Raw genomic sequence first — 23,985 nt, 5'->3', positions numbered from 1 at the left:
CCTGTATGGTATTTACTAGTTATTATTCCATAAATCTGGATTGGGAACCTACACTGGTTTTAGAGTAGCAGCCGTGTTAGTCTGTATCCACAAAAAGAACAGGAATACTTGTGGCATCTTAGAGACGAACAAATTTATTAGATCATAGGCTTTCATGGGCTACAGTGGGATGAAGTGGGCTGTAGCCCACGAAAGCTTATGAGCTAATAAATTTGTTAGTCTCTAAGGTGCCACCAGTACTCCTGTTCTTTTTGCTAAACTGGTTTGATTCAGACTTTCTGGATGTGTTATACAGGAGGTCAGACTAGATCATCATAATGGTCCCCTCTGGCTTTAAAATCTCTGGTTTACAATACTACAAATAAAGCAACAAGACCTCTTTTGTGACAACAGGTCGGGACATCTGAGAGATACAGTATACAACTAAACATTAAAACAAGTCTGGAATGCACTAAAAACATATACTGGTATGAACAGGGAGAAATTCTAAATCTCTCTCCTGGTACAAATCATGGTAAAGTCAAAGAATCTCTCGCCCACAGAATGCAAAGCAAGGACCCAGTTAAAATAACATTATATTTCTCCCCTACACTGGGTATGTGCAACTGTGTTATATGATATCATGCAAACCAAAGGAAGGACTCCAATGTTATCGATCACAAAAAGAGAAGTAAAAAACCAAACCAAACAAAAATGCGTTTTACGAATGTGTAAAAAGTTGCCACTTGAAATCATTGTATACATGGATAATTTAAACCTGAAGATTATTTGCTCCCATCTGTGCTTCTAACTCTATTTAGGTTCAGTACAACTCAAAGATTGATGGTGGGGTTCTGATCTTCTAAATGCAGCTGCCAGAGATCTAGTCCCCCCGCCCCAGTAATTGCTTAAAATACTGACAGCATACAAGGCAGAAATCACATCAATGAAAAAATATATGCAATCTTTGATTTTTTTAAAAAAGCTTAGGCTTGCTTGATAATTTGCATAGATTATCTCAATTGTCAAACACGAGCTGCCACAGAACAGAAGGAGTTTGTTTTGCGTTTCAGATAATGTAAGCAGCACATCCTAGTGTCAATGGTGGCTCCAAGCATATACATTAAAAACAAAACAAAATAAAATACACCAGCACAGAACTGCCAAACTGCTGTTGGACTTGATCCACGCTACAGCAACGAAACCTACAATTACCTTAGGGCAGGAGGCCACGGGGGGGAGGGAGGGTGTTTAATTAGTCAGGATAGTCTGTTACCGCTGCCTATTTAGGTTTCAGGGCGGTAGTAATTGTTGGGGACACTGAGGCATGGCCACTAGGTAACTCGAGGGGATGGAAGACCACGAGTGTCGATGAAGCCCCCTCGCACTAGGCCCCGGTGTCCTTGGCCCCCCCCTTGCCTTGAGGCACTCGCAGCAGCTCTGCGTACTAGGCCCAAGTGTCCTTGGCTCCCCCGCCTGAAGGCACACACAGCAGTTATGCTGAGGATCTGCAACAATATGTTGCAGAGTCAGACTGCCTGAAACTAAGCAAGGCCGAACAGGGCAGATATGGAAGAACAATGCTGAATAAAGCAGCTTTATGTATAGTTTAACAAATGATACAGAGAACAAGGGAACTAGCTGGGAACTGGATTGGCTGGCTATATGGATACTTAGGGCAGCTTGCTATTGGACAAGTACGCTGAAGAAGGGATGTATAAAAGCCTGTGTAACTTCCTGCTCTGTGTACAGGATTTGAGATTCTATTCTCCCTGGACCTTCTTTGCAGCTGCAAATAAACTTTTCTGCTTCTCCACCCCGTTGTGATTATTGGGTGTAGCACACCGGGTAGCGAACCAACCCCAGCTGTTGTTTAGCCTCTCGGCACTGGGTGCTGGCAACAGTAATCACTCTTCAGTTGGGAGCCAGCATGATCAACTGGGTAGAGCACTGGAGTGGGACACAGGAGTCCTGGGTCCTATTGCCATCTCAGTCAAAGGCCTCCTGGATGACCTCGGGCAAGTCAAGTCAATCTCCCATGCCTCAGTTTCTCCTTCTATAAAATGGAGACAATGATTATAACATCACCTGCACATCTACCAATGTAATATATCTACCAATGTACACATCACCTGCACATCTACTAATGTAATATATGCCATCATGTGCCAGCAATGCCCCTCTGCCATGTACATTGGTCAAATTGGACAGTCTCTATGTAAAAGAATAAATGGACACCAATCAGATGTCAAGAATTATAACATTCATAAACCAGTCGGAGAACACTTCAATCTCTCTGGTCACGCAATTACAGACATGAAGGTCGCTATCTTACAACAAAAAAACTTCAAATCCAGACTCCAGCGAGAAACTGCTGAATTGGAATTCATTTGCAAATTGGATACTATTAATTTAGGCTTAAATAGAGACTGGGAGTGGCTAAGTCATTATGCAAGGTAACCTATTTCCCCTTGTTTTTTCCTACCCCTCCCCCCGCCCTCAGACTTTCTGTTTAAACTTGGATTTATGCTGGAAATGGCCCACCTTGATTATCATACACATTGTAAGGAGAGTGGTCAGTTTGGATGAGCTATTACCATCAGGAGAGTGAGTTTGTGTGTGTGTGTTTTGGGGGGTGGGGTGAGAAGACCTGGATTTGTGCTGGAAATGGCCCACCTTGATTATACACATTGTAAAGAGAGTGGTCACTTTGGATGGGCTATTACCAGCAGGAGAGTGAGTTTGTGGGGGGGGGGGGGTCGTGGAGGGTGAGAAACCTGGATTTGTGCTAGAAATGGCCCAACTTGATTATCATACACATTGTAAGGAGAGTGATCACTTTAGATAAGCTATTACCAGCAGGAGAGTGGGGTGGGAGGAGGTATTGTTTCATGGTCTCTGTGTATATAATGTCTTCTGCAGTTTCCACAGTATGCATCCGATGAAGTGAGCTGTAGCTCACGAAAGCTTATGCTCAAATAAAATGGTTAGTCTCTAAGGTGCCACAAGTCCTCCTGTTATTTTTGCGAATACAGACTAACACAGCTGTTACTCTGAAACTTGAAAAGGCTTGCACCCAAGAGGGTGCAGTCCCTGTACTCTGCATGGCCTGCAAATGCAGCCAGCCCCTGCATGGGTACATAACGGAGTGTGGGGGGGGAAGCCCCTTGTTCCTTCCCCACTCCTTTACTACCAAAACAGGGCCAACCACAATCTAGCCCTTGCTTTGACTCGCTGCACCTCAGCGTGGTTAGAAACTGCACGCTAAACTGAAGTCCTGCTGGGCAACCCGCAAGCTGACACAAATTACACATTAGCCATAAAGACAAATCACCCTGTAGAAACAATGCTTCTGCTTCTAATACTATCTGGAGAAAAACACAAGCGAGAATCAGAGGAAAATGAGAACGGCCTCCTCAATTCCTAGGGTGTGAATTAGTAGTCATCTTCTGGTAAAGTGGAGAAATTAAATGGGGCACGGGAACGCTCTTTCCCCCTGCAGGTTCTATGTCTTTGTCACTCATATGCACTGCACTACAGGTGGTATGTAGACATGCTTCAGCCAGCAACCGCCACATATCGCTCACGCACAGCAGCAAAGCTGTTGCCCAGTGAAGAGGTACGCACAGTTCTAGGGTGTGAGTCAGCAATAGCAACCGAAATATTTACAGACTCTACCTCTATGCGAACATCTCCAGAACATCAAACAGAATCTACCCAGCACTGCTGATCAACACTAGCAATGGCTCACTAAAACCACATTGCCTGTTTCAGGGCAGATTAACTCGCCTTTAAAGAGTTATTAATAGAGGGAGCAGGTTAATTCATCCAGAAGGATCTTACCAATGACAAGCCAACAGATGATCGAATCACAATGGAAGATGCAATAAACAAACTCACAGGCTGACATAGGATGTAGTTAATTGGTGGTGGTGGGGGGGGAATAATAAGTGATTTCACTATGGCCTTGCCCTTAGCCATACTGTATTAGCAGTTCACATTCGTTAGCCTTTGTAGATTGTCCCTCTTAAATAGGAAGGCACAATGCCACACAGCAAAATGCCACTCCAGTAAGTCCCACCATCCCTTCCCACGTATGTTGAGACTATCCAGAGGGTCCTTTCCAGAACAGCTGCATAATAATATTTTCCCAACTGTACCATGGGTGGCGGGGGAAAATAATCATGTTTTAAAGTTTGCATGGAGCCCATTCTCTGCGTTAGCCTCAACTATTTAGCTGGTTTCTTCAAAAAATAAAAAGTTAATTCTGGATGGGGAAAAAATCCTATTTCTCTGCAGTAAAGAAGCTGTTTTGATAATATGATGAGATTTTCTATGAACTTCACAATTTTTTTAATACCATGCCCTCTTTCGCATGGTTTGATTGTTCTGAACACAACAGCAAAGCCCTTATCGTCACCACTTTTAAATCCCTCTCAAAACCCCACTTCTGCTGTGCTGCCTTTTGTAGGTCTGGTTGATCTGCTTGGAAAATCTTTTTCCATTCACCTTCCCTGACGTCTCTCTGTCTATCCATCCCCAGGCTGTAAGCTCCTCAAGGCAGGAACCATTCCTTTTTCTGCACATGGAAAGGGCCTAACACATCACAAGCACTCACACAAAAACAAAACAATAACGCATCTTGCTTATGGCATGAACTGCACCACGAGCAAAATTGACAGCCGTTTTTGGCACTGGAAATGGATCAAATTTGCAGACTCTTGGGAAAATCTCAAGTGGAACACGTGAATACTCAAGAAGAGAAAATCATTAGTTTCGCTTAGCTCCACTCCCCAGACAACAGTTAGAGTCTACAGATTTGCTGAAACACAACTTTCTCCAGAACAATCAGTACAGTTTTTTTGGCCGGGAGATACCTTTTGTAATACAATCTATGGCTGGAATTTTCAGAAAGGATCAGCCCCCAAAATTGGAGTGAGATTTTCAAACAAGCTCACCTCTCCTTTTAGGCATCAAATTAAGCAGGCAGAGAGTCAATAGAGGTTAGCACGCTGGACACGGAGCTGTTCTGAAAATCCAGCCAGAAGTCTCACCTTGGGAGAGGGTGGGTGTGGAGAACATTTGCAAATCTGGCCCTTATTTAAGGTGCCTGAATTTGAGCTGAGCTGCCCGGGCCACAGTTTGAGGTGCTGGGCACAGTCTGGCCCTGAGCTCCTCTGGAGCTCAAAGTCTAACCCCATTTCACAATCTCCCAAGCTTCAGATACCAGACTGTTTTCAATGGTCTTTTCACTTCTGAAACATGATGAGATCACTGAAGGGTTAACCCGTCAGTAGACTACTCCTGCGGGGATTCTGCGCCACTGCGCACATGCAGAATTTATGTCCCCTGTGGATTTTTTTTTCTCTTCAGAAAATACATTCTGCCAGAGAGATGCTGCAGTTTCACCTTTTGCCCACCATGGGATGCTGTGGTGCCAGAATGGAGGGCAGCCGGCTCACTGGCCATAGCAGCCAGCAGCTGATAGGGAGGAGGGCAGGCTGCATTCCTTACAGTGTCCTGCCTGCGAGGCCAAGTGAGGAGGCACAGAATATGGGGGGCTGGGGGGCACACAGGGCTGCTGGAGGGTCACATAGACTGGGGTTCAGAAGAGCTAGTCGGGGGGACAACAGACTGGAGTGGGGGCTGAAGGGAGTGGGGGTCTAGGACACCTGGGAACGGGGGTGCAGGTCCACATGGGGACAGGGGGCAGGGGTGGCTGAATGGCGGTGCAGGGACACATCGGGATGGGGAGAAGGAAGGGACACAGGGGCAGATGTTCCTGACTGAATGGGAGAGGCTGGAGTTAGCCAGGATCTGCAGGGGGAAACTCCCCAACAATCCCTCCCCCCCACAATAAAACCTCTTCCATACTTCTCCCACCCACACCCAACAACATTCCAGGTTCACTCCCAGGCTCCTTCCAGCACTTACGTCCCTCTCCCTCAGCTCCTCCATTACCCCTGATTCCCCCAAGGCTTTGCACAGCTTCTGAGGGGTGTGGGAAATACATTTCTGTATTGTAGTTTAAATGAATTATTACTCAAAGTTCTGTATTCATGTGTCTCATAAGGAATCTATTTGTTCAAAAACATTTCCTGAATCTTTTTTGTTGTCTTTATTGTTACAAACATACTTGCTGACAGATGTTTTTAAATAAATTACCAAAATTATTGAAACTGGTGTGAATATATTGTGTTATTTTGACAAATAAAATATGAAGAATTTCAAAACATTGCATACAGAATTTTTAATTTTTTGGCACAGAATTCTGGGAGTAAATAGATCCAGGATTTCTGTTAGTATGCATGCCAAAGAGACACACAAAATAATATATGTTCACTCTAATGTGATAATGAATTTAAGAAATAAGAGAAACAAAGGGGGAGTGGCATGTATATTGGCATCAGAGAGCTCTTTATTGTTTAGTAACAGCATTAATTCATGCCTCCTGTTAGTGATATTGATTGCTCTCAGGATCATCGAGGACAATTCCCTTCTCCACAGCAGTGCAGAAGAAGCCCTCATGGAGTAGAATTCTACAGTATCTATGGGGTGAGCTCTCTACTACAAATAAGATGACAAAGTTCTACCATAGCTGGGGGTCTCCTCCGCTGCAGAGGAGCTGGCAGGACAGGGCCTTTTGCCATTATTATACTTATTAATCATAGTTTATTTGGGTGGGAACTGACATACACAAAGTGTATGAAAACCTAAAGCAACAATTTCAGTGGGATCTCAGTCTAAACCCTGATACACTTAAGCAATGACACCCTACATACAGTATATAAATCCGATGCCACTCTGCCATTTAACATTCTTGTGAGAGTATGTAAAATATGCCAAATCCATCTCCAAGTTGAATTAAACAGTGGGTTGTCATTCAGGAGATGTAGACATCAAGCTGGAGAAGCAGCTGATGCTCCAGTCAAACACTGGTGGCCTGATTTTTCAAAAATGCTGAGTGTTCACAAGTCCCACTTAAGTCAGGGGGCTCTGCACATGACCAGCACCTTTGAAACTCAGACGGCTGATCTTACTGGCACTGAGACGTAAAGAAGAAAACTCCTCCTCCTCCACTTTTGCATGGCTTAAAAGCAAATTTCAAAAACAGAAGTCAATGAGATACCATCTTTGCTCGAGCTGTAAATCTGTAAATCACAGCAAGGAGATGAAAATTCAACCAAAGGCTCTCAATAATATGACGGAAGAGAAGAAGATAAAGAGCAAAAGGAATCAGACTTTGGACTCAACCGTGCAGTATGGCAGATTTCAAAAGGAGAACTGGGAGAAAATTGTCCATTAAGGCAAACTATCTGAGTATGTCTTGATAGATTAGAATGCAGTCAGTGAGTGAACCTGGGGTCAAACTACAAGCAGTATCTTAACCGTTCAAGGAAATGTCACAGCTAATTGTAAGGTACATGAAATAATATCTGAAAGCAAAAAGAAAAGGAGTACTTGTGGCACACTCCTTTTCTTTTTGCGAATACAGACTAACACGGCTGTTACTCTGAAACCTATCTGAAAGCAGTAAGTGGGTTACTTCACTAAGATCCAATGCAAGTAGTCAATCAGAAGTGACCTGTAACAATGCAGTCATGAGATTATGAGCAACCTAGACACCAGATGAGAGTTAAAGGACCACTTTATTTTCAGAAAAATACCTGAATGATGGGCTAGCTGCAGGTTCTGTGAGTATTTAGACTTTTGTGGATAACTGTTACAAAATGAGTTAATACAGATTTAAAAATAGTCTGTCAGACACTAATTAAGAAAACAAGTCATTTGACTGAGAATCAGACAGGATGAGACAGATGATAGATTTTCTTGGAAGCAAAAACAAGATCATTAGAAGACCAAAACACCATAGATTCACATTAGAGCATAGGAACTTCTTTAGATTCATTTCAGACATCTTAAAATGGGAAGTCTGTTTTAAAAGTGAATCTTGAGTGATCTGTGGGATATACAATTGCAGAAGTTCTTTAAAGTAATTTGTCTTTTCATGTCTTCACTGTGATGAAACATTTGGATTGTTCTGACATTAAATGTGAGTTAAGCTGCACCAAGATGACAAAACAGCTAACAAATACCTCCGGGAAGAGCAAAAGCTAAAAAGCCCTGATTGAATTCACTCATAACACAGCACAAAGCATCAGAAGATTGGCACAGGATCCCTGCAACAGAGACCTACTTTGCAAAATCTTCACAATGAATTCCAATAATGGCCCTTGAGGCTACCATTTGCAGAGACAATTTGGGCTTCAAGATAAAGCGAGAAAAAACAAACAAACAGCAATGCCAAAGAAAGAATCTTTAGATTAATGTTAATGGCAACCAGCTAACAGATGTTACTCACGTCGCTTAACGCATTACTGGAAGGCACTCAGATACTACAGGGATGATTATGATATAAGAACCTATATAGAACAGAGCAGATCCTCACAGCAAACGTTAGAAACTACTGATGTGAAACCAAAATCCTAGCAATTAACATATGCCGAACTATGACAGATATCACTCAGAAAACACTGGAGCCAACAGACTAGGTCAAACCTTGGAGTTGCTGAAGTAATGAGTTTTGCCACTGACGTCAGTGGAACTGAATGACATCCTAATAAAACTGACAATTAAAAGTTTGGGAGAAAAATTGTTACATTTCTTAAAAAACATCAGAAAATTCAGTGAAGGGTAACTAACTATGGGGCATTTATGTAAGAGAAATTGAAGCTTGGTACTGTTCTTGGTGCTCCATATCTTCAGGAATGCCTGCAGTTCATCCAAAGAACATACCTTTCCCACATTGGCATGCTAAAGGATCATTGATTATTAGAGTTGCTATTCACCTGTGATGGTGTCTTAATCTCCTTCACATTCCAGAGACACCATCAGTTTAAAAACCACACTTCCGCCTGACATTTTTTTTACCTATGGTTGTTACAAGTAACATTTAAGATGATTAAAATGGAAACAGATTAGAGAGGAAAAAAATAAGATTTTTTTAATTGCACTTTGTGTTTAGACATTTTCATTGTTTCCCCCATATAAATCAGATATTTAGTCAGTTTCCCCATATCTTTACAAGCACCTTCCAACACATCAACAGGAGAGAGAAAAATATGGTTTTGAAATAGGAAAATATAACTGCCAATCCATTAAAAGGAGCTGGGGGAATTGGGGGATGATGTAGTACCTGAAACTACTTTTCGCTCTATTTTTGATACTGAGCAGATTTCAGGTTGATCGTGTCCTTTCAAATTGGGATCAGGCAAACAGAGAATGGTTTTATGTTTTTGAAGTACTGAGCTAACGGGTTACGGCTCAGTCCTGCAACCCATACATCTAAATAGTCCCTTTAATTAGCTCTTTATACATTAATGAAGTGAAAAAAAAGTTGGTAAGTTTTTCCACACTGATTTCAGCTCATCGGTTTACCTTTTGTCACTTCAGAGCTACTAGTCTTTAGAAATGTCTATCAGTAAATCAAAAGCACTGCAAACAGGAAGAGTCTGTCCCTTGTTCTGCCTTTCCTACTTTCGGTTTGCTATTGACAGATAATAGCAAATAGCAGATAATAATAATTGTGACCACATTCAACAGACACAGATTGCCAGAAATGTGACCTCGGTACCTGAAGGGAACTACTAAGGTGGACTGGGATGGATTAACAGGAACCAGACATGTTTTAATTATTGAGGGACAGATTCAAATACCCTTGCTCAAGCTGAATAATAATTCTTCCTAGAGCTGTCCCAGGGACTACTCAATGTAAGCATATCATTATCTGGCCCTAAACACTTTGCACACACAAAATTAGCCAAAAAAAAAAATGGAAAAAGATGACTCTAAGTAAAACTATTGCAAATGAGAAATATAACAGGCTGGTTCTCCATGTTTCTGAACATTCAAGTCACCTTTCTTCTCTCCCGAGCAGCCAAAAGGCCTATAGCAAAGAGAGACTCCGACAGATCTGGCTATCTACCCAGTTGAGCTGCTGTAGTCTATCATAGTCAAATGGCATTTCATCAATGGCAAAAATAAAAGGCCAGTGTTTTAAGAGCAAAGGTTAATGTCAATTTCAGTGTTCTTTAGTCAAGTAATTCACCTTTCCCTTGTTGGGCCTTTCATTCCTTGATGCCTGAATTTGCATCATTTTATCCTCCTCCACTCCTGCCTCTTCCTGGGTTTTACTTCTCTCCTCTTTTACCAAGCCCCTCTCCATTCTTCATCCACCCTTTCCCTTCTTACTTCTCTTAGCCCCACTCTCTTTGATAGTCTTCACAAGAGCTCTCTCGGCAACATTAGAAACTAGAGCTACCATTACACATTCCATACAGTCAACGTCTAATTCAAGTAGCATTTAGCTGAATTATTTGGATCGAACACGAGCTGGGTTCCTGACGATCCCACTGGCAGAATGGGCCATGCTACCCTAGGAAGATAAATGCTGTCTGACATCGGTTTGGGATCATTTGCTCAAGCACATTCCTGAATCCTGAAACAAATCCTGATGCGGTCAAATAAGACTTTCTAAAATCTGTGACTTTCCTTGTTGCCTCATGTGGTCTTTTGAGAATTTGTAAGAAAAGAGCTGGGAAGTGAACGTTCTGGTTTTGCTGCAAACAATATATATTTCATGTTTCCCTGGCAAGACCCTACTCTAAATGGATCACACAATCTGAGATAACACAAATCAAAGAGACAGAATAGGTTTAACTCAGGTAATAACTCCATTAGAAACATACAACTCCAAACGCATACCAAATATTTTAAGATGGCGTCACAGGAGTGAGGTGTATAGTGGGTTTAATCAAATACAGTGCAATCACTCTGATACCACTTCAAGTCGATACTGCACGGCGCAGGTGCAGAGTGCTGTACAGATATAAGCACAAGGGTAAAATGTGATGAGTCCAGACTCTTAATAACCTGCTTTCTTAGAACAATGGAAGAAAGTCATGCAAAGGACTTGAAGTCCCCATGCAGAATGGAAGGGATATACCGACTGCTTGAAGTGGAATCCTACTCTGAAAGGAACAAGGTTAAAAAATGCTCCCTCGTTACCCAGCAGCTCTGCTCCCTGTGTATATTTAGTCATGTTGTTTTAATTTAGAAATGACAGTAAGTTTTCGCGGCTGTTGACTCCTGCCCTCCCTGCAGAACCAATACAGCCAAGAGGAACTGAGTCTGATTCTATCCCTCTTTGTGCAGCATTGACAGAAGTGTATATTAAGTCCCTGTCAGTTGCATCTACACATGTCCATTGAAGGAATAGGGGTGAACAGGTATCATGGAGGGCATATTTTGACAATAAGAAGTTCATACAGCTATTTCGAAGGGCCGAAGTAGGCCTGCAAAGCCATTATCAGTTGTGCAAATGACTGCCTCATCAGGGACTGAACAAGGGACTTCCAAAGCTAAAAGCATGAGCTGCAGCGGCTTGAACTGAAGAGCCAAGGCTCTATAGCTGGGGGACTCAAATAACGAATATTCTCTGTGCTGGTGCACGGAGGGGAACTTGTAACACACAGAGGGACTAGTAGGTTATAGAACAGCCCTGTAGCAGGGTAGACACCCGCTCCTGCCCTGAAGGGCTTAGAACAGCCCAGGAGAGGGCTGTGGCTGGGAACAAGAAGCCTGGGCTAACTGGGGAAGCAGCCGCAGCTGGGACACGCCCCAGTTAGGGCTCAGCTGGCCTTATAATTAGGCAGTGAGCCAGGAGCTGAGACACTCTTTCTCTCACCTTTGGAGAGGGAGGGACCTAACTGCAGGGAGCAGAGATTACCTAGATTGGAGCAGTGCTGGGGAAAGGCCAAGAGAGCTGGGGAGCTCCGGCCTGGAAAATCCCAGGCTGCGGCCTAGTGGAAGGCCAGGCAGATACTGGGGTTGCAAAGGGGGCAGCCCATGGGTAGGCCGAGGCAGCAGGTCCAAACCCCTCCTTGCCAGTGATGAGTGGCTTTTACCCTGCAGTCTGCCCCAGTGAGCGGGGGCTAGTTGGTGACTGGCAGTAGCCTTACACTGAGGCAAGGTGGGGATAGTGGGTTGTGGGGGAGCCTGAGAGACAGCAGGTGTACTGCCAGGGGGCAGCCACCCAGGAGACAAGGGTCACCGGGTCCGGCAGGGATGAGGGGTCAGCGGTAAGGCAGACCACCGGCCTGCAGAGGGCGCTCCGGAGCCTGGTGGGCTAATTCCCGACAAAGACCAGCAGGAGGCGCCGCAGGGGTCAGTCCACATGCTTACAAGCCCCAAGAAGAAAAGAACTCAGTTTGCCTCTGAGATCATATTTTTAAACTTCCAAAGCCTAATATTTTTAAAGACTTGACCAAGAAGCACTCTGAGCCACAGAGGGAGAGTTTTAATACATCTCCGAACACTGGGGAAGTTCCAGAGAACTGGCAAAACCTAATGTTTTGCCAATATTTTTAAAAGGTGAAAGGAATGACTCATGTAACTGTAGACCAATTGGTTTGGAATTAGTCCTGGGCAAAAACATGGAACGGCTGATCTGAGAGATGCAATCAGTAAAGAATGGAAGGATGGCAGCATAAAAATTCTCCATAAAATCAGTTTTAATAAAAAAATGTCAACTAGCTCTCATATTTATTTTTAAAGGCAACTATCCATGGATCCAGGCATTTCTATAAACTTTAAAAGGAAATAATGTGTGAAGGGGATTATTACAGAATATTATCTCCTTTATATTCATTTGATAATACACTACATACAAACCCCTATGTTAATTAAATGAATGTGAAGGTTGCAAGTCAAGCACACAAAAGTAAGGAAATGCCAGAGTAAAGGTTGGGATGGGATAATTTAGTCGGGGATTGGTCCTGCTTTGAGCAGGGGGTTGGACTAGATGACTTCCTGAGGCCCTTCCAACCCTGATAGTCTATGATTCTAAGGTTGCCTGCGCAACCTTAATTTCAGAGTCGTAACTTGGACAAATGTGGATGGATTTTCACAGGGATAGGAAACGGTACATCCCTGACATCAGGGCGACCCTGTGGCTCAGTTTCAAGTGCCTGCTACAATGCATGGAGTTGCTAGAGTTTCTCAACAAAATCATTTGAAGTATTTTTTAATGTATAAAACCAACATCATTTTCCCTAATTTTATGCTTGCAAATAACAACTGTTCTTGCTGAAAATTTCCCAAATAATTCAGCCTGAGGCAGACACCCAACATGGAAAATTTCAGTCCAATGGTCAAAGTTTGGCAAAGCCATAAGCAACTAAAACAGGGTCTTAAAATGTGAAGTGTCAGGTAACCTTGAGCATAGGCAGCAGAACCTGTAGTGCTAATAATATTTCATATTTCAGTGCTAGTCCTACAAATGTATAATTATAACAACAGTCCATTTGCCATCATGGAACTATTTGACTGAGTAATGAATTTCAGAAGACTCAGAGGCCATTCCAGCTCCCCCTGTCTGCCTATGGAAGGTCTCTTTGAGGTGAAATTCATACACTACCACAGAAGTAGCTGGACGTGGGGAGGCGTGCAGGTGGTGAGCAATCTGTGCAGCATGGAGTCCCACTTCCCACCCACCACCTTTGTGGAAATGAAGGGGTGGGAGAGCTTAAGCCATAGGTAAGGCTACTCCATGGATCCCTTCCCTCCACTTCTGCCACACGGGGAAGGGTGAGGTGTGTAAGGCCTTGCAAATCCTGAACATTTTTCTCAATGACTTGGATCAGAATATAAAATCATCACTGATACAGTTGGTAGATGACACAAAAATTGGGGGAATGATAACTAATGAAGAGGTCAGATCACTGCTACAAAACAATTTGGATTTCTTGGTAAGCTGGGCACAAGGAAACAATATATGTTTTAATATGGGCAAATGTAAACATCTTGGAACAAAGAATGAAGCCCACACTTACCGGATGGGGGACTCTATCCTGGGAAGCATGACTCTACACAATTTGTGGGTCATGGTGGATAATTAACTGAACATGATCTCCCAGTGCAACATGGTAGCCAAAAGGGCAAATGACAGGTTTCAGAGTAACAGCCGTGTTAGTCTGTATACGCAAAAAGAAAAGGAGTACTTGTGGCACCTTAGAGACTAACCAATTTATTTGAGCATGAGCTTTCGTGAGCTACAGCTCACTTCATCGGATGCATATCGTGGTCCTTGGATCTATAAACAGGAGAATCTTGAGCAGGTACAGGAAGTTTCTATATTTCTGTACTTGGCACGGGTGTGACTGCTGCTCAAATACTGTGCCCACTTCTCGTGTTAACAGTTTCAGGAAGGATGTTGATAAATTGGAGAGGGTTTGGAGAAGAGCCATGAGAATAACCAAAGGATTAGAAAACATGTCTCATAGTCAGAGAATCGAGGAGCTCAATCTATTTAGCTTAACAAAAAGAAAGTTAAGGAGTGATTTGATCACAGTCCCTACATGAGGAACAAATATTTGACAATGGGCTCTTCAATCTAGCAGTTAAAGGAGTAACACAATCTAGTGACTGGAAGTTGAAGCTGGCAAAATCAGAATGCAAATAAGGTGTACATTTGTAACAATGAGAGTAATTAACTATTGAAATAATTTAACGAGGGCTATGGTGGATTCTGTATCAGTGGCAATTGTTAAATCATGACTAGATATTTCTCGCCAAGATCTGCTCTAGGAATTTTTGTGGGAGCAGTTCTCTTGCCTGTGCTACACTAGATGATCACAATGGCCCCTTCTGGGATTGGAATCTTCTCTAGCCACTGGGTTCTGGAGCATTTCAGCAGCCTTAGGACAGTGGAAGGGAAGGTGTCTTTGTCGGGACACCTCTTGTGCATCTGTCTAATGCTCAGCTTGGCTATCCAGGCCAGACACTGTAGTCAGGAACTACACAGTTCAGGAGATCTTGCACACACAGAAAAATATCTCCTACTGAATTGAATGAGAGTTGAACAAAGTCTTCTGAATGTGGCCTTACATCAAGAAGTCTGCCATTTACCTCTTCCCACACGTTCCACAACACTACATGCAGTAATTCTCATCTGCTGATTACACTTCATAACTGAGCATTCAAACAGTTTTTCCACATACATGAGGGCTCATAAACATTCAGTAATATTCATGTCATTTTTCTGTATTCAAGCATTTTGTCAATTTTCTTTCAGTCTCTGCTGAATCTTAATTGCACCATATAATGCCTGAAAATTGCTTTCCATTGATCTTCACTTACGATGTGTGATGTCAAAGACTTTGAGATAAATATAGAATATTTTCATTTGTGAATGTTAAAATTTATCTTCATTTTGCACATGATTTGTGGTTTTTCTAAAGGACACTGAGATCATATTATCTGACTCATACCGGTGAAACTGGAGTAATTAATTTTTTGTTTTCCACAAAATTTGTTTGTTTTTCTCAAATTTGGCTCAAAAATATAAGTTTAGTAAAATTGAATTTTACAAATTCTAAGATCAATATTAATATTTCCACATATGTTTTTAATTCCGTAAGTTTTTTTCCCTGAGCGCATGCATTTTCCTCTACAGTCTTTGCAACTCAAACATTGTGGCATTGTGTTACTGTATGAGAATTTAAAAATAAAATTGACTAGAAATGGACCAGTCTGATTATCATTGTTCAAACTGACTCTGAGAGACAAGCACCCTGCTGTCAGATTCCTGCAGTGGTTTCCAAAACAATGGGGTTTTGCTGTAAGATGTGAGCTAATTTCTTTGAATTCACGCTCTGTAAAAAATTCTATCAGGCTTCAATCATTTCTTCGCTCCCCTCCCCACTTTCTTTCTCTCCAATCCTGGAAACTTCATCTGCCTTGTTGAGATCTAGAAGCAGAATATGTCCCCTTGGCTGCAATTTGTCTCTTGATATGAGAGTAGGGTTTTGACCGCACACCACTAAAAGGCATATTTACCAACCGTGAACATGCAGGCTTTAACCTGAAAGACTGAGAAAAGCATAGAGGTCACATCAGAAGATGTTATGTTCCTGTTTTTAATAACACTACAAGAACTAAATACACATAATGGTACAGATAAAAAAGTGATGTAGCACACAGTGGGATGGATAGTACATCATAAAACTATTTCATTGCTAATTTCAGTTAGGTTCCTTGTTTTGTCACGGTAATAAATCACACCGAGGCTACACAGATTACCCCAATCTCAGCAAAATAATTGCCTTAGAATAGCTTTCCACAATCCTGGGTCCAAAGAGTGATGAACAATAAATTGGATTGCATTGACTCATTTGAGGAAATGGACTTTTTCTCGTGTTTCCTTCCAAGCCACCTGTGGATTAAACATCAATGCTTGCGAACCACAGTCATTTCAAAAACATAGAGTCACTGGTAACAACTGCCTTCATTTAGAATCAAAATAGACAGGCCAACCTAAAGCTTGATTAAATTTTATGAGGACCACAGACATCATTCATTGAAGTATTCACCAAGTCACTTTTGCATGGCATGTTAAGATCCATGGTGCCAACACTAAGAAAAAGATGTCAGGCAGCACTTGTTAAAAGAAAACAACAAAATTTCTTTAAACACTTTGGAGTCTTCTTGGTCTTGATTCTTCTACCACCATATTCAACATCTGTTGACTACGGGGGCTGAATTTTGAGATAAATCTTGTCACTCCTTTATTTTTAAGATTTGCGAGGCAGGTTTAACCATGATACACAATGATCGCTTCATTATGGGCACAATCCTGGAAGTATTTACTGCCAGGCATAGTGCTAACTGCCAACATAAATCAGGCCATGAGGTCGTATGGGGATCAGGCCCTCGAAGAGGAAGAATACTTTCAATGGCAACTAATTTCCAACTGAAAAAGAACCAAGACTTTTATTTCTGATAAATGCTTTACAGCCCCATCCTATGGTTGAGGCTGAATATTAAAGACATGTTATAAACTCAAGTTGAAGTTTAGTACATTAATTATGTGATTGGCTAGACTAAAGCTGAGGCCGTAAATCACATCCGACTTTGTGGTACTGCATCGCTGAATCAAACTCTCTATGTATGTCTTTTAATGAGAGATCCAGATTTCAAACCCTCACTGTACAAGAGTTTTTTGCATCGTGAGTTTTGGTTAGGACCCATCCCTTCTTTTAACCTATCTTAAGCCAATGAGAAAGTCAGGATTGATTGTAAAGTTTGTCGTCAGTTTGCTCTCCCAGCAATGCCTTATGTCACAGTCTTGACCACAAATGTCTGCAGACATAATGAAGGATATTTGATTTGTACCTTAATGAGACCAATGGCAGCAATTTTTGTCCTTGCACCAATGAAACATGCTTAATAACCTACTTCATTACCAACCTTGCTTTAATTCAAGCATTAGGCATTAAGTCACCTAATGTGTGTTACCAGAGATGCAAATCTTATGTTAAAAATAAACCCATTGGAGCAGCCATGGTATTACTGTGGGACACACATGGATACTCAAAATGCTTTTGTTCTCATTCTCTCTGCTAGAAAACACCATTTTGCAGGAAAACTCATTACCAGCACCTTGGAAAGCTTACCTGTAACAAGGAAGCTGCATCGGCCTGCCCCGGCTTCATTTATGATGTTACAATTATAAATCCCATAACTGTCCCTGGAAAGGCTGCTCACTATGTACTCTGTAGAATCATGAGCATCAAACTGACCAGTCCGCAGCAACTTGTTGCCTAGTCTCCACTCATATGTCAGAACCCGAGTTGGATACGCTCTCAGCACCCGGCAACTCATAGTGATGCTTCGACCCTGGCCCTGTCGAATCTCCAGAAACGTTGGTTCCACAGCAGGAGGATCTGTAGGAGACAGATTATTAGAGAAGATAAGCCACAAAAACAACATGAGTATGGCAAATAATGATAACATGTCCCCAGAAGGGTTACAATACGGTGAATCTACCTTGTGTCCATGAGATTAGAGATGGATACCCATCAATGGGAACATTGGTTAAAAAAAGTAACACATCCAGAGTACTATATTGCAATGTTTTTTAGTTGATGTCCATTAGCGGAGATAAAACTTAATTTTACAGACAGCTACAGTGTTCTGGTTTTTTGTTTGTTTTTTTTAAAGGAGAGGAGGAGACACAACAGGAATTATTCCTTCACGAGATATACTGGGATTGGATTGCAATGGAGAATAGGGGCCCTCAGGGGGATGGAGACCTACAACAGCTATAGGACCATGAACTCAGAGAAGAGACAAAAAATTGGACATGAATGGAGTTCAGATTGTTTGAAAAACCTACTACTTTGATGTTTGTATTCCCAGACGGTGAGCCTCCTTGCAGGGTGCCAGGACTACAATGAGAAACATGGTATAAGAACCTGAACAAAATAGAATAGGGGTGATACCCTGGTACAAAACTCAGCACCTTCTTCCTTTGCAGTGGCTGAGGGGGATATGAGATAATTTGGTAAGGTTCTCACCAGGGTATTGCCTCCAGGAAACCAGGTGGGCAGTCCTGTTCTTGTCTTTTCCATCTACCTGTTTAGTTGGTTTAGTCCCCCAGGTAGCAGAAGCCTGGTAGTTTTCCCATACCCTGATCTGAAATACTATTTAAAGCTATTTAGATTTGCAATTTAGCACTTTGTCAGACTTTGACGCTAATGGAATAAAAAATATGTAAAAACTGATATGCTTTAAATTTCCACTGGCTTTCTAATTGCAAGGCAGAAGTATTTTTTTCAAAATCAATACTTTTTGGAAAAAATGGGTTGATTCTGACAAAATGTTATTTGAATACAAATGAAATGTTTCAATAATGTTGAAACACCCCATTCTGACATTAAAGGAATGGAATGTTTTGTTTCACAATGACTTTTTGAAATCAAATTGTTTTTATATAAAACATTAAAACAATTTACAATGGTCAAAATCAAACCAAAAATATTTCTTTTTATAGGTTTTATTTTTTTTTGCACAAAAATTTAAAATCTTATGGTTTTCATTTCATCTTTGAATGAAAAAAAAAAATTGCCACTGTAGAATTTCCCAGGAAAAGAAAATCTGGTTTTTGCTCTGCTCTAGCCAGAACTTTCTGAGTGGCTCTCTAGATCAGAGAAATCGGAGTACAAAAGGGGAAGACATTTGGTGGTGGATAAGCACAGTTTTAGAGAAAACTCTTAAAAGCTGTGTGTCATCGTTATGCTCCTTTCAGACCAATAAAGAGAAGAAACCTGGAAAGGCTCCTACTCCAGAAGCACACGAGAAATCTACATATCACTATTAAAAGGACTGTCTAATAGGTCTAACTTTCAGAGCCAACCCTAGGTACAGTTATTACATACTGCATGAAACCTAGCTTACTCATTCCAAACCCGTCAAGACTCCCAACAGAGAAACTGCTCTCCCGTATGAAGCTTTCCTTCTGTGTGACGGGTATTAATGGGGTAGAACTTTCATTCAAGGAACTGCCTGTTGAGAAGTGAAGACTTTTGCGGTTGTGTTTGAAACCATGCAGTACAAGAGGCTTTGAATGGTGTGATAAAAGAGTGTACAGTCTATGGAGCACAGAAAGTTACAGATCACTCCTATTTCTCGGGAGGCTGATTAAACTCTCTTTCTCTGTCCCTCTCTCTCTTTCTTTTCCTTTTTTTTTTTTGGCGCTTTCCAAAAGTCCTAAGGCAGATTTCATCCCATGGTAAATGTCCTGTCTTTAAAGGATAAAGTAAAATGTAAAACCTTTAAAAATAAACCAAACCTCTCAAAGTGAGCTGTTTAATGGACTGTAAAGCAGCCTTACATCAAGGAATTTTTAGTAGACACTGGCTATGGCTGCAGCCATTAAAGGCCCTGCAATGCAGCCACTCTAGGACTAAAATTTTCATCAGGTAGGATTTATCTGCACTGTATGGCACATTTCAAATTGTTCAATGTTAATAAGTAAAAGTCTTGCTGTGATAATGATATTAGGTTACTGTGGAATGGAGCTGAGTGAAAACTGGGACTTTGGTCCGGTGGGAAATTTTGATATTTCAACCTTTGCTTTTGCTCTGATGAAAATAAGAATGGGGATATGAGACACCTAAACTACAACTCCCATGAGGCAACGTGGCAGCTTAGGCAGATGCCAGTTTGACAATAAACTGCTTCAGTTTGATTGGATGACTATACATGTTTCAATTCAAACTGACCCCAAACTAAAACAAATATTTCATTTAATTTTTCCCCTCGAATTTTTAAATTTTGCTGAACCTGCATTTCCCATTGAAAAAAATCCTTTAGCCAGAAAATAGCTACTGGAGAAAAATCTTTACCGAGTGTGTTTTGTTGTTAAAATGTTACTATCATACAGCAGCATCTGATCCAAAACATATTGTTCTTAGATTCTTCATAGATTTTACCTTATTGAGCAGAGATCCCAATAACCTTCAAATTGTTGGCATTGAACCCAGGCATGATGTAAACTGAAAATGGTACCACTACTAGGGTGACCAGACAGCAAATGTGAAAAATCGGGACGGGGGTTGGAGGTAATAGAAGCCTATATAAGAAAAATAGTCCCAAATCAGGACTGTCCCTATAAAATTGGGACATCTGGTCCTACCCACACAAATAGGAACTGCACCTCCAATGGTAAGGCGATGCTAATTGCCTGCCGCTTAAAGACGACTCATAACGAGCATACTTTAAATGAAACTAAACCTTGTAGCATACCAGTTTCAGACAACATTTGTTACAGGCGATGGCATTCAGCTGTTGTACTTCATGCCTGTGTAACAATCAGCAAGACGTTTTTCAAATGATTGTAAGTATCTTGAAAGTCATAGGGAGGGAAAAGCATCTCTGGTGTGAAGGAAAATACATGGGCAGAGATGGTCATGCAAAGCAGAAGAATTTTGTTCATAGTATGTTGAGGTAGCAGAAGTTAACTCTGAGACAGCCACCTCTACATAGGTGCTCGGATGAACAGAGCACAGATGGATCTGCACATCCATGATGCCAAACCCAATCCTCCTGTGCATGCCCTGTCCCTTTCCATCTTTTGTGGCCCTCCAGTTCTACTACCTCTGGTGCCCCTATACTGCTGGCAGCTAGGTTTAGACCTTCATCAACAGACTAGAGCAGCAGTTATCACACTGCGGCTCGGGACCCCAAAGTGGGTCACGACCCCATTTTAATGGGGTCAGCAGGCTGGCATAGACTTACTGGGGCCCTGGGCCAAAGCGAAAGCCCAAGCCTGAGTGCTTCAGCCCTGGGCGACGGGGCTAAGCTTACGGGTGCCCTGCCTGGGGCTGAAGCCCTAGGGATTCGGCTTTGGGTCTCTGACCTGGGGCAGTGGGGCTTTGGCTTTGGCCCCCCTGCCAGGGTGGTAGGGCTTGGGTGGGCTCAGGCTTCAGTACCCCCTCCTGGGGTCCTGTAGTAATTGTTATTGTCAGAAGGTGGTGGAATCTCCTTCCTTAGATATTTTTAAGGTCAGGCTTGACAAAGCCCTGGTTGGGATGATTTAGTTGGGGATTGGTCCTGCTTTGAGCAGGGGGTTGGACTAGATGACCTCCTGAGGTCCCTTCCAACCCTGATAGTCTTCTATGATTCTATGAAGGGGTTGCAGTGTAATGAACCTAGTAGAAGAACTGCTGAATTAGAGATGAATTAGGCCAGATCCTCAGCTGGTGCAGTGACTTCCACGGCGCTATACAGCTGAGGAAGTTTCCTGTTAAGTGTTCCAAAGAACATAAAGCTTCTAAAACAGCAAAATCCCTAAATCCTTACCCTGATCTTGTTTCCAACCTCTTCCTATTAGTGTTTTATGTGTACAGAAAACTTGTAACAGTTAGACAGGTAGATACACTGTATAGCTGCAGGCAAGGCCATATTCAGTATAGTGAGTGGAGATCATAGAATCATAGAATATCAGGGTTGGAAGGGACCCCTGAAGGTCATCTAGTCCAACCCCCTGCTCAAAGCAGGACCAATTCCCAGTTAAATCATCCCAGCCAGGGCTTTGTCAAGCCTGACCTTAAAAACCTCTAAGGAAGGAGATTCTACCACCTCCCTAGGTAACGCATTCCAGTGTTTCACCACTCTCATAGTGAAAAAGATTTCCCTAATATCCAATCTAAACCTCCCCAACTGCAACTTGAGACCATTACTCCTTGTTCTGTCATCTGCTACCATTGAGAACAGTCTAGAGCCATCCTCTTTGGAACCCCCTTTCAGGTAGTTGAAAGCAGCTATCAAATCCCCCCTCATTCTTCTCTTCTGCAGGCTAAACAATCCCAGCTCCCTCAGCCTCTCCTCATAAGTCATGTGTTCTAGACCCCTAATCATTTTTGTTGCCCTTCGCTGGACTCTCTCCAATTTATCCACATCCTTCTTGTAGTGTGGGGCCCAAAACTGGACACAGTACTCCAGATGAGGCCTCACCAATGTCGAATAGAGGGGAACGATCACGTCCCTCGATCTGCTCGCTATGCCCCTACTTATACATCCCAAAATGCCATTGGCCTTCTTGGCAACAAGGGCACACTGCTGACTCATATCCAGCTTCTCGTCCACTGTCACCCCTAGGTCCTTTTCCGCAGAACTGCTGCCTAGCCATTCGGTCCCTAGTCTGTAGCGGTGCATTGGATTCTTCCATCCTAAGTGCAGGACCCTGCACTTATCCTTATTGAACCTCATCAGATTTCTTTTGGCCCAATCCTCCAATTTGTCTAGGTCCTTCTGTATCCTATCCCTCCCCTCCAGCGTATCTACCACTCCTCCCTGTTTAGTATCATCCGCAAATTTGCTGAGAGTGCAATCCACACCATCCTCCAGATCATTTATGAAGATATTGAACAATACCGGCCCCAGGACCGACCTTTGGGGCACTCCACTTGATACCGGCTGCCAACTAGACATGGAGCCATTGATCACTATCCGTTGAGCCCGACAATCTAGCCAGCTTTCTACCCACCTTATAGTGCATTCATCCAGCCCATACTTCCTTAACTTGCTGACAAGAATACTGTGGGAGACCGTGTCAAAAGCTTTGCTAAAGTCAGGAAACAATACATCCACTGCTTTCCCTTCATCCACAGAACCAGTAATCTCATCATAAAAGGCAATTAGATTAGTCAGGCATGACCTTCCCTTGGTGAATCCATGCTGGCTGTTCCTGATCACTTTCCTCTCATGCAAGTGCTTCAGGATTGATTCTTTGAGGACCTGCTCCATGATTTTTCCAGGGACTGAGGTGAGGCTGACTGGCCTGTAGTTCCCAGGATCCTCCTTCTTCCCTTTTTTAAAGATTGGCACTACATTAGCCTTTTTCCAGTCATCCGGGACTTCCCCCGTTCGCCACGAGTTTTCAAAGATAATGGCCAATGGCTCTGCAATCACAGCCGCCAATTCCTTCAGCACTCTCGGATGCAACTCGTCCGGCCCCATGGACTTGTGCATGTCCAGCTTTTCTAAATAGTCCCTAACCACCTCTATCTCCACAGAGGGCTGGCCATCTCTTCACCATTTTGTGATGCCCAGCGCAGCAGTCTGGGAGCTGACCTTGTTTGTGAAGACAGAGGCAAAAAAAGCATTGAGTACATTAGCTTTTTCCACATCCTCTGTCACTAGGTTGCCTCCCTCATTCAGTAAGGGGCCCACACTTTCCTTGGCTTTCTTCTTGTTGCCAACATACCTGAAGAAACCCTTCTTGTTACTCTTGACATCTCTCGCTAGCTGCAGCTCCAGGTGCGATTTGGCCCTCCTGATATCATTCCTACATGCCCGAGCAATATTTTTATACTCTTCCCTGGTCATATGTCCAACCTTACACTTCTTGTAAGCTTCTTTTTTATGCTTAAGATCCGCTAGGATTTCACCATTAAGCCAAGCTGGCCGCCTGCCATATTTACTATTCTTTCGACTCATTGGGATGGTTTGTCCCTGTAACCTCAACAGGGATTCCTTGAAATACAGCCAGAAACCCTTCAACTATTCAGTTTGCCATTGGAGAATGCAGGCTGGTTTCAAAACCTACCTGATTTCCTGCCAGCTCATTTGCCTGGCTCCTCATCAGCTCACCTGGCAGGTATC

At 42.6% G+C, this 23,985-nt stretch overlaps 1 protein-coding gene across 6 annotated transcripts in view; it reads right to left on the bottom strand.

The window, feature by feature from the left end:
* The window catches only part of MDGA2 (MAM domain containing glycosylphosphatidylinositol anchor 2), a 663,883-nt gene that overhangs the window by 124,434 nt on the left and 515,464 nt on the right, over positions 1 to 23,985 (bottom strand). For 5 of the 6 annotated variants that reach the window (XM_073350237.2, XM_073350233.2, XM_073350236.2 and 2 more), the window contains one exon: positions 17,493 to 17,762. In XM_073350237.2, coding sequence (XP_073206338.1) covers positions 17,493 to 17,762 — 270 coding nt within the window. The remainder of the gene's footprint in view (positions 1 to 17,492; positions 17,763 to 23,985) is intronic. The other variant, XM_073350235.2, reaches the window with a different exon arrangement.

The sequence above is a fragment of the Lepidochelys kempii genome, chromosome 6 (assembly GCF_965140285.1).
Source record: "Lepidochelys kempii isolate rLepKem1 chromosome 6, rLepKem1.hap1, whole genome shotgun sequence".
Lineage (NCBI taxonomy): Eukaryota > Metazoa > Chordata > Testudines > Cheloniidae > Lepidochelys > Lepidochelys kempii.
The sequence above is the reverse complement of the archived record's forward strand: the minus strand, read 5'-3'. Positions and strand labels throughout refer to the sequence as shown.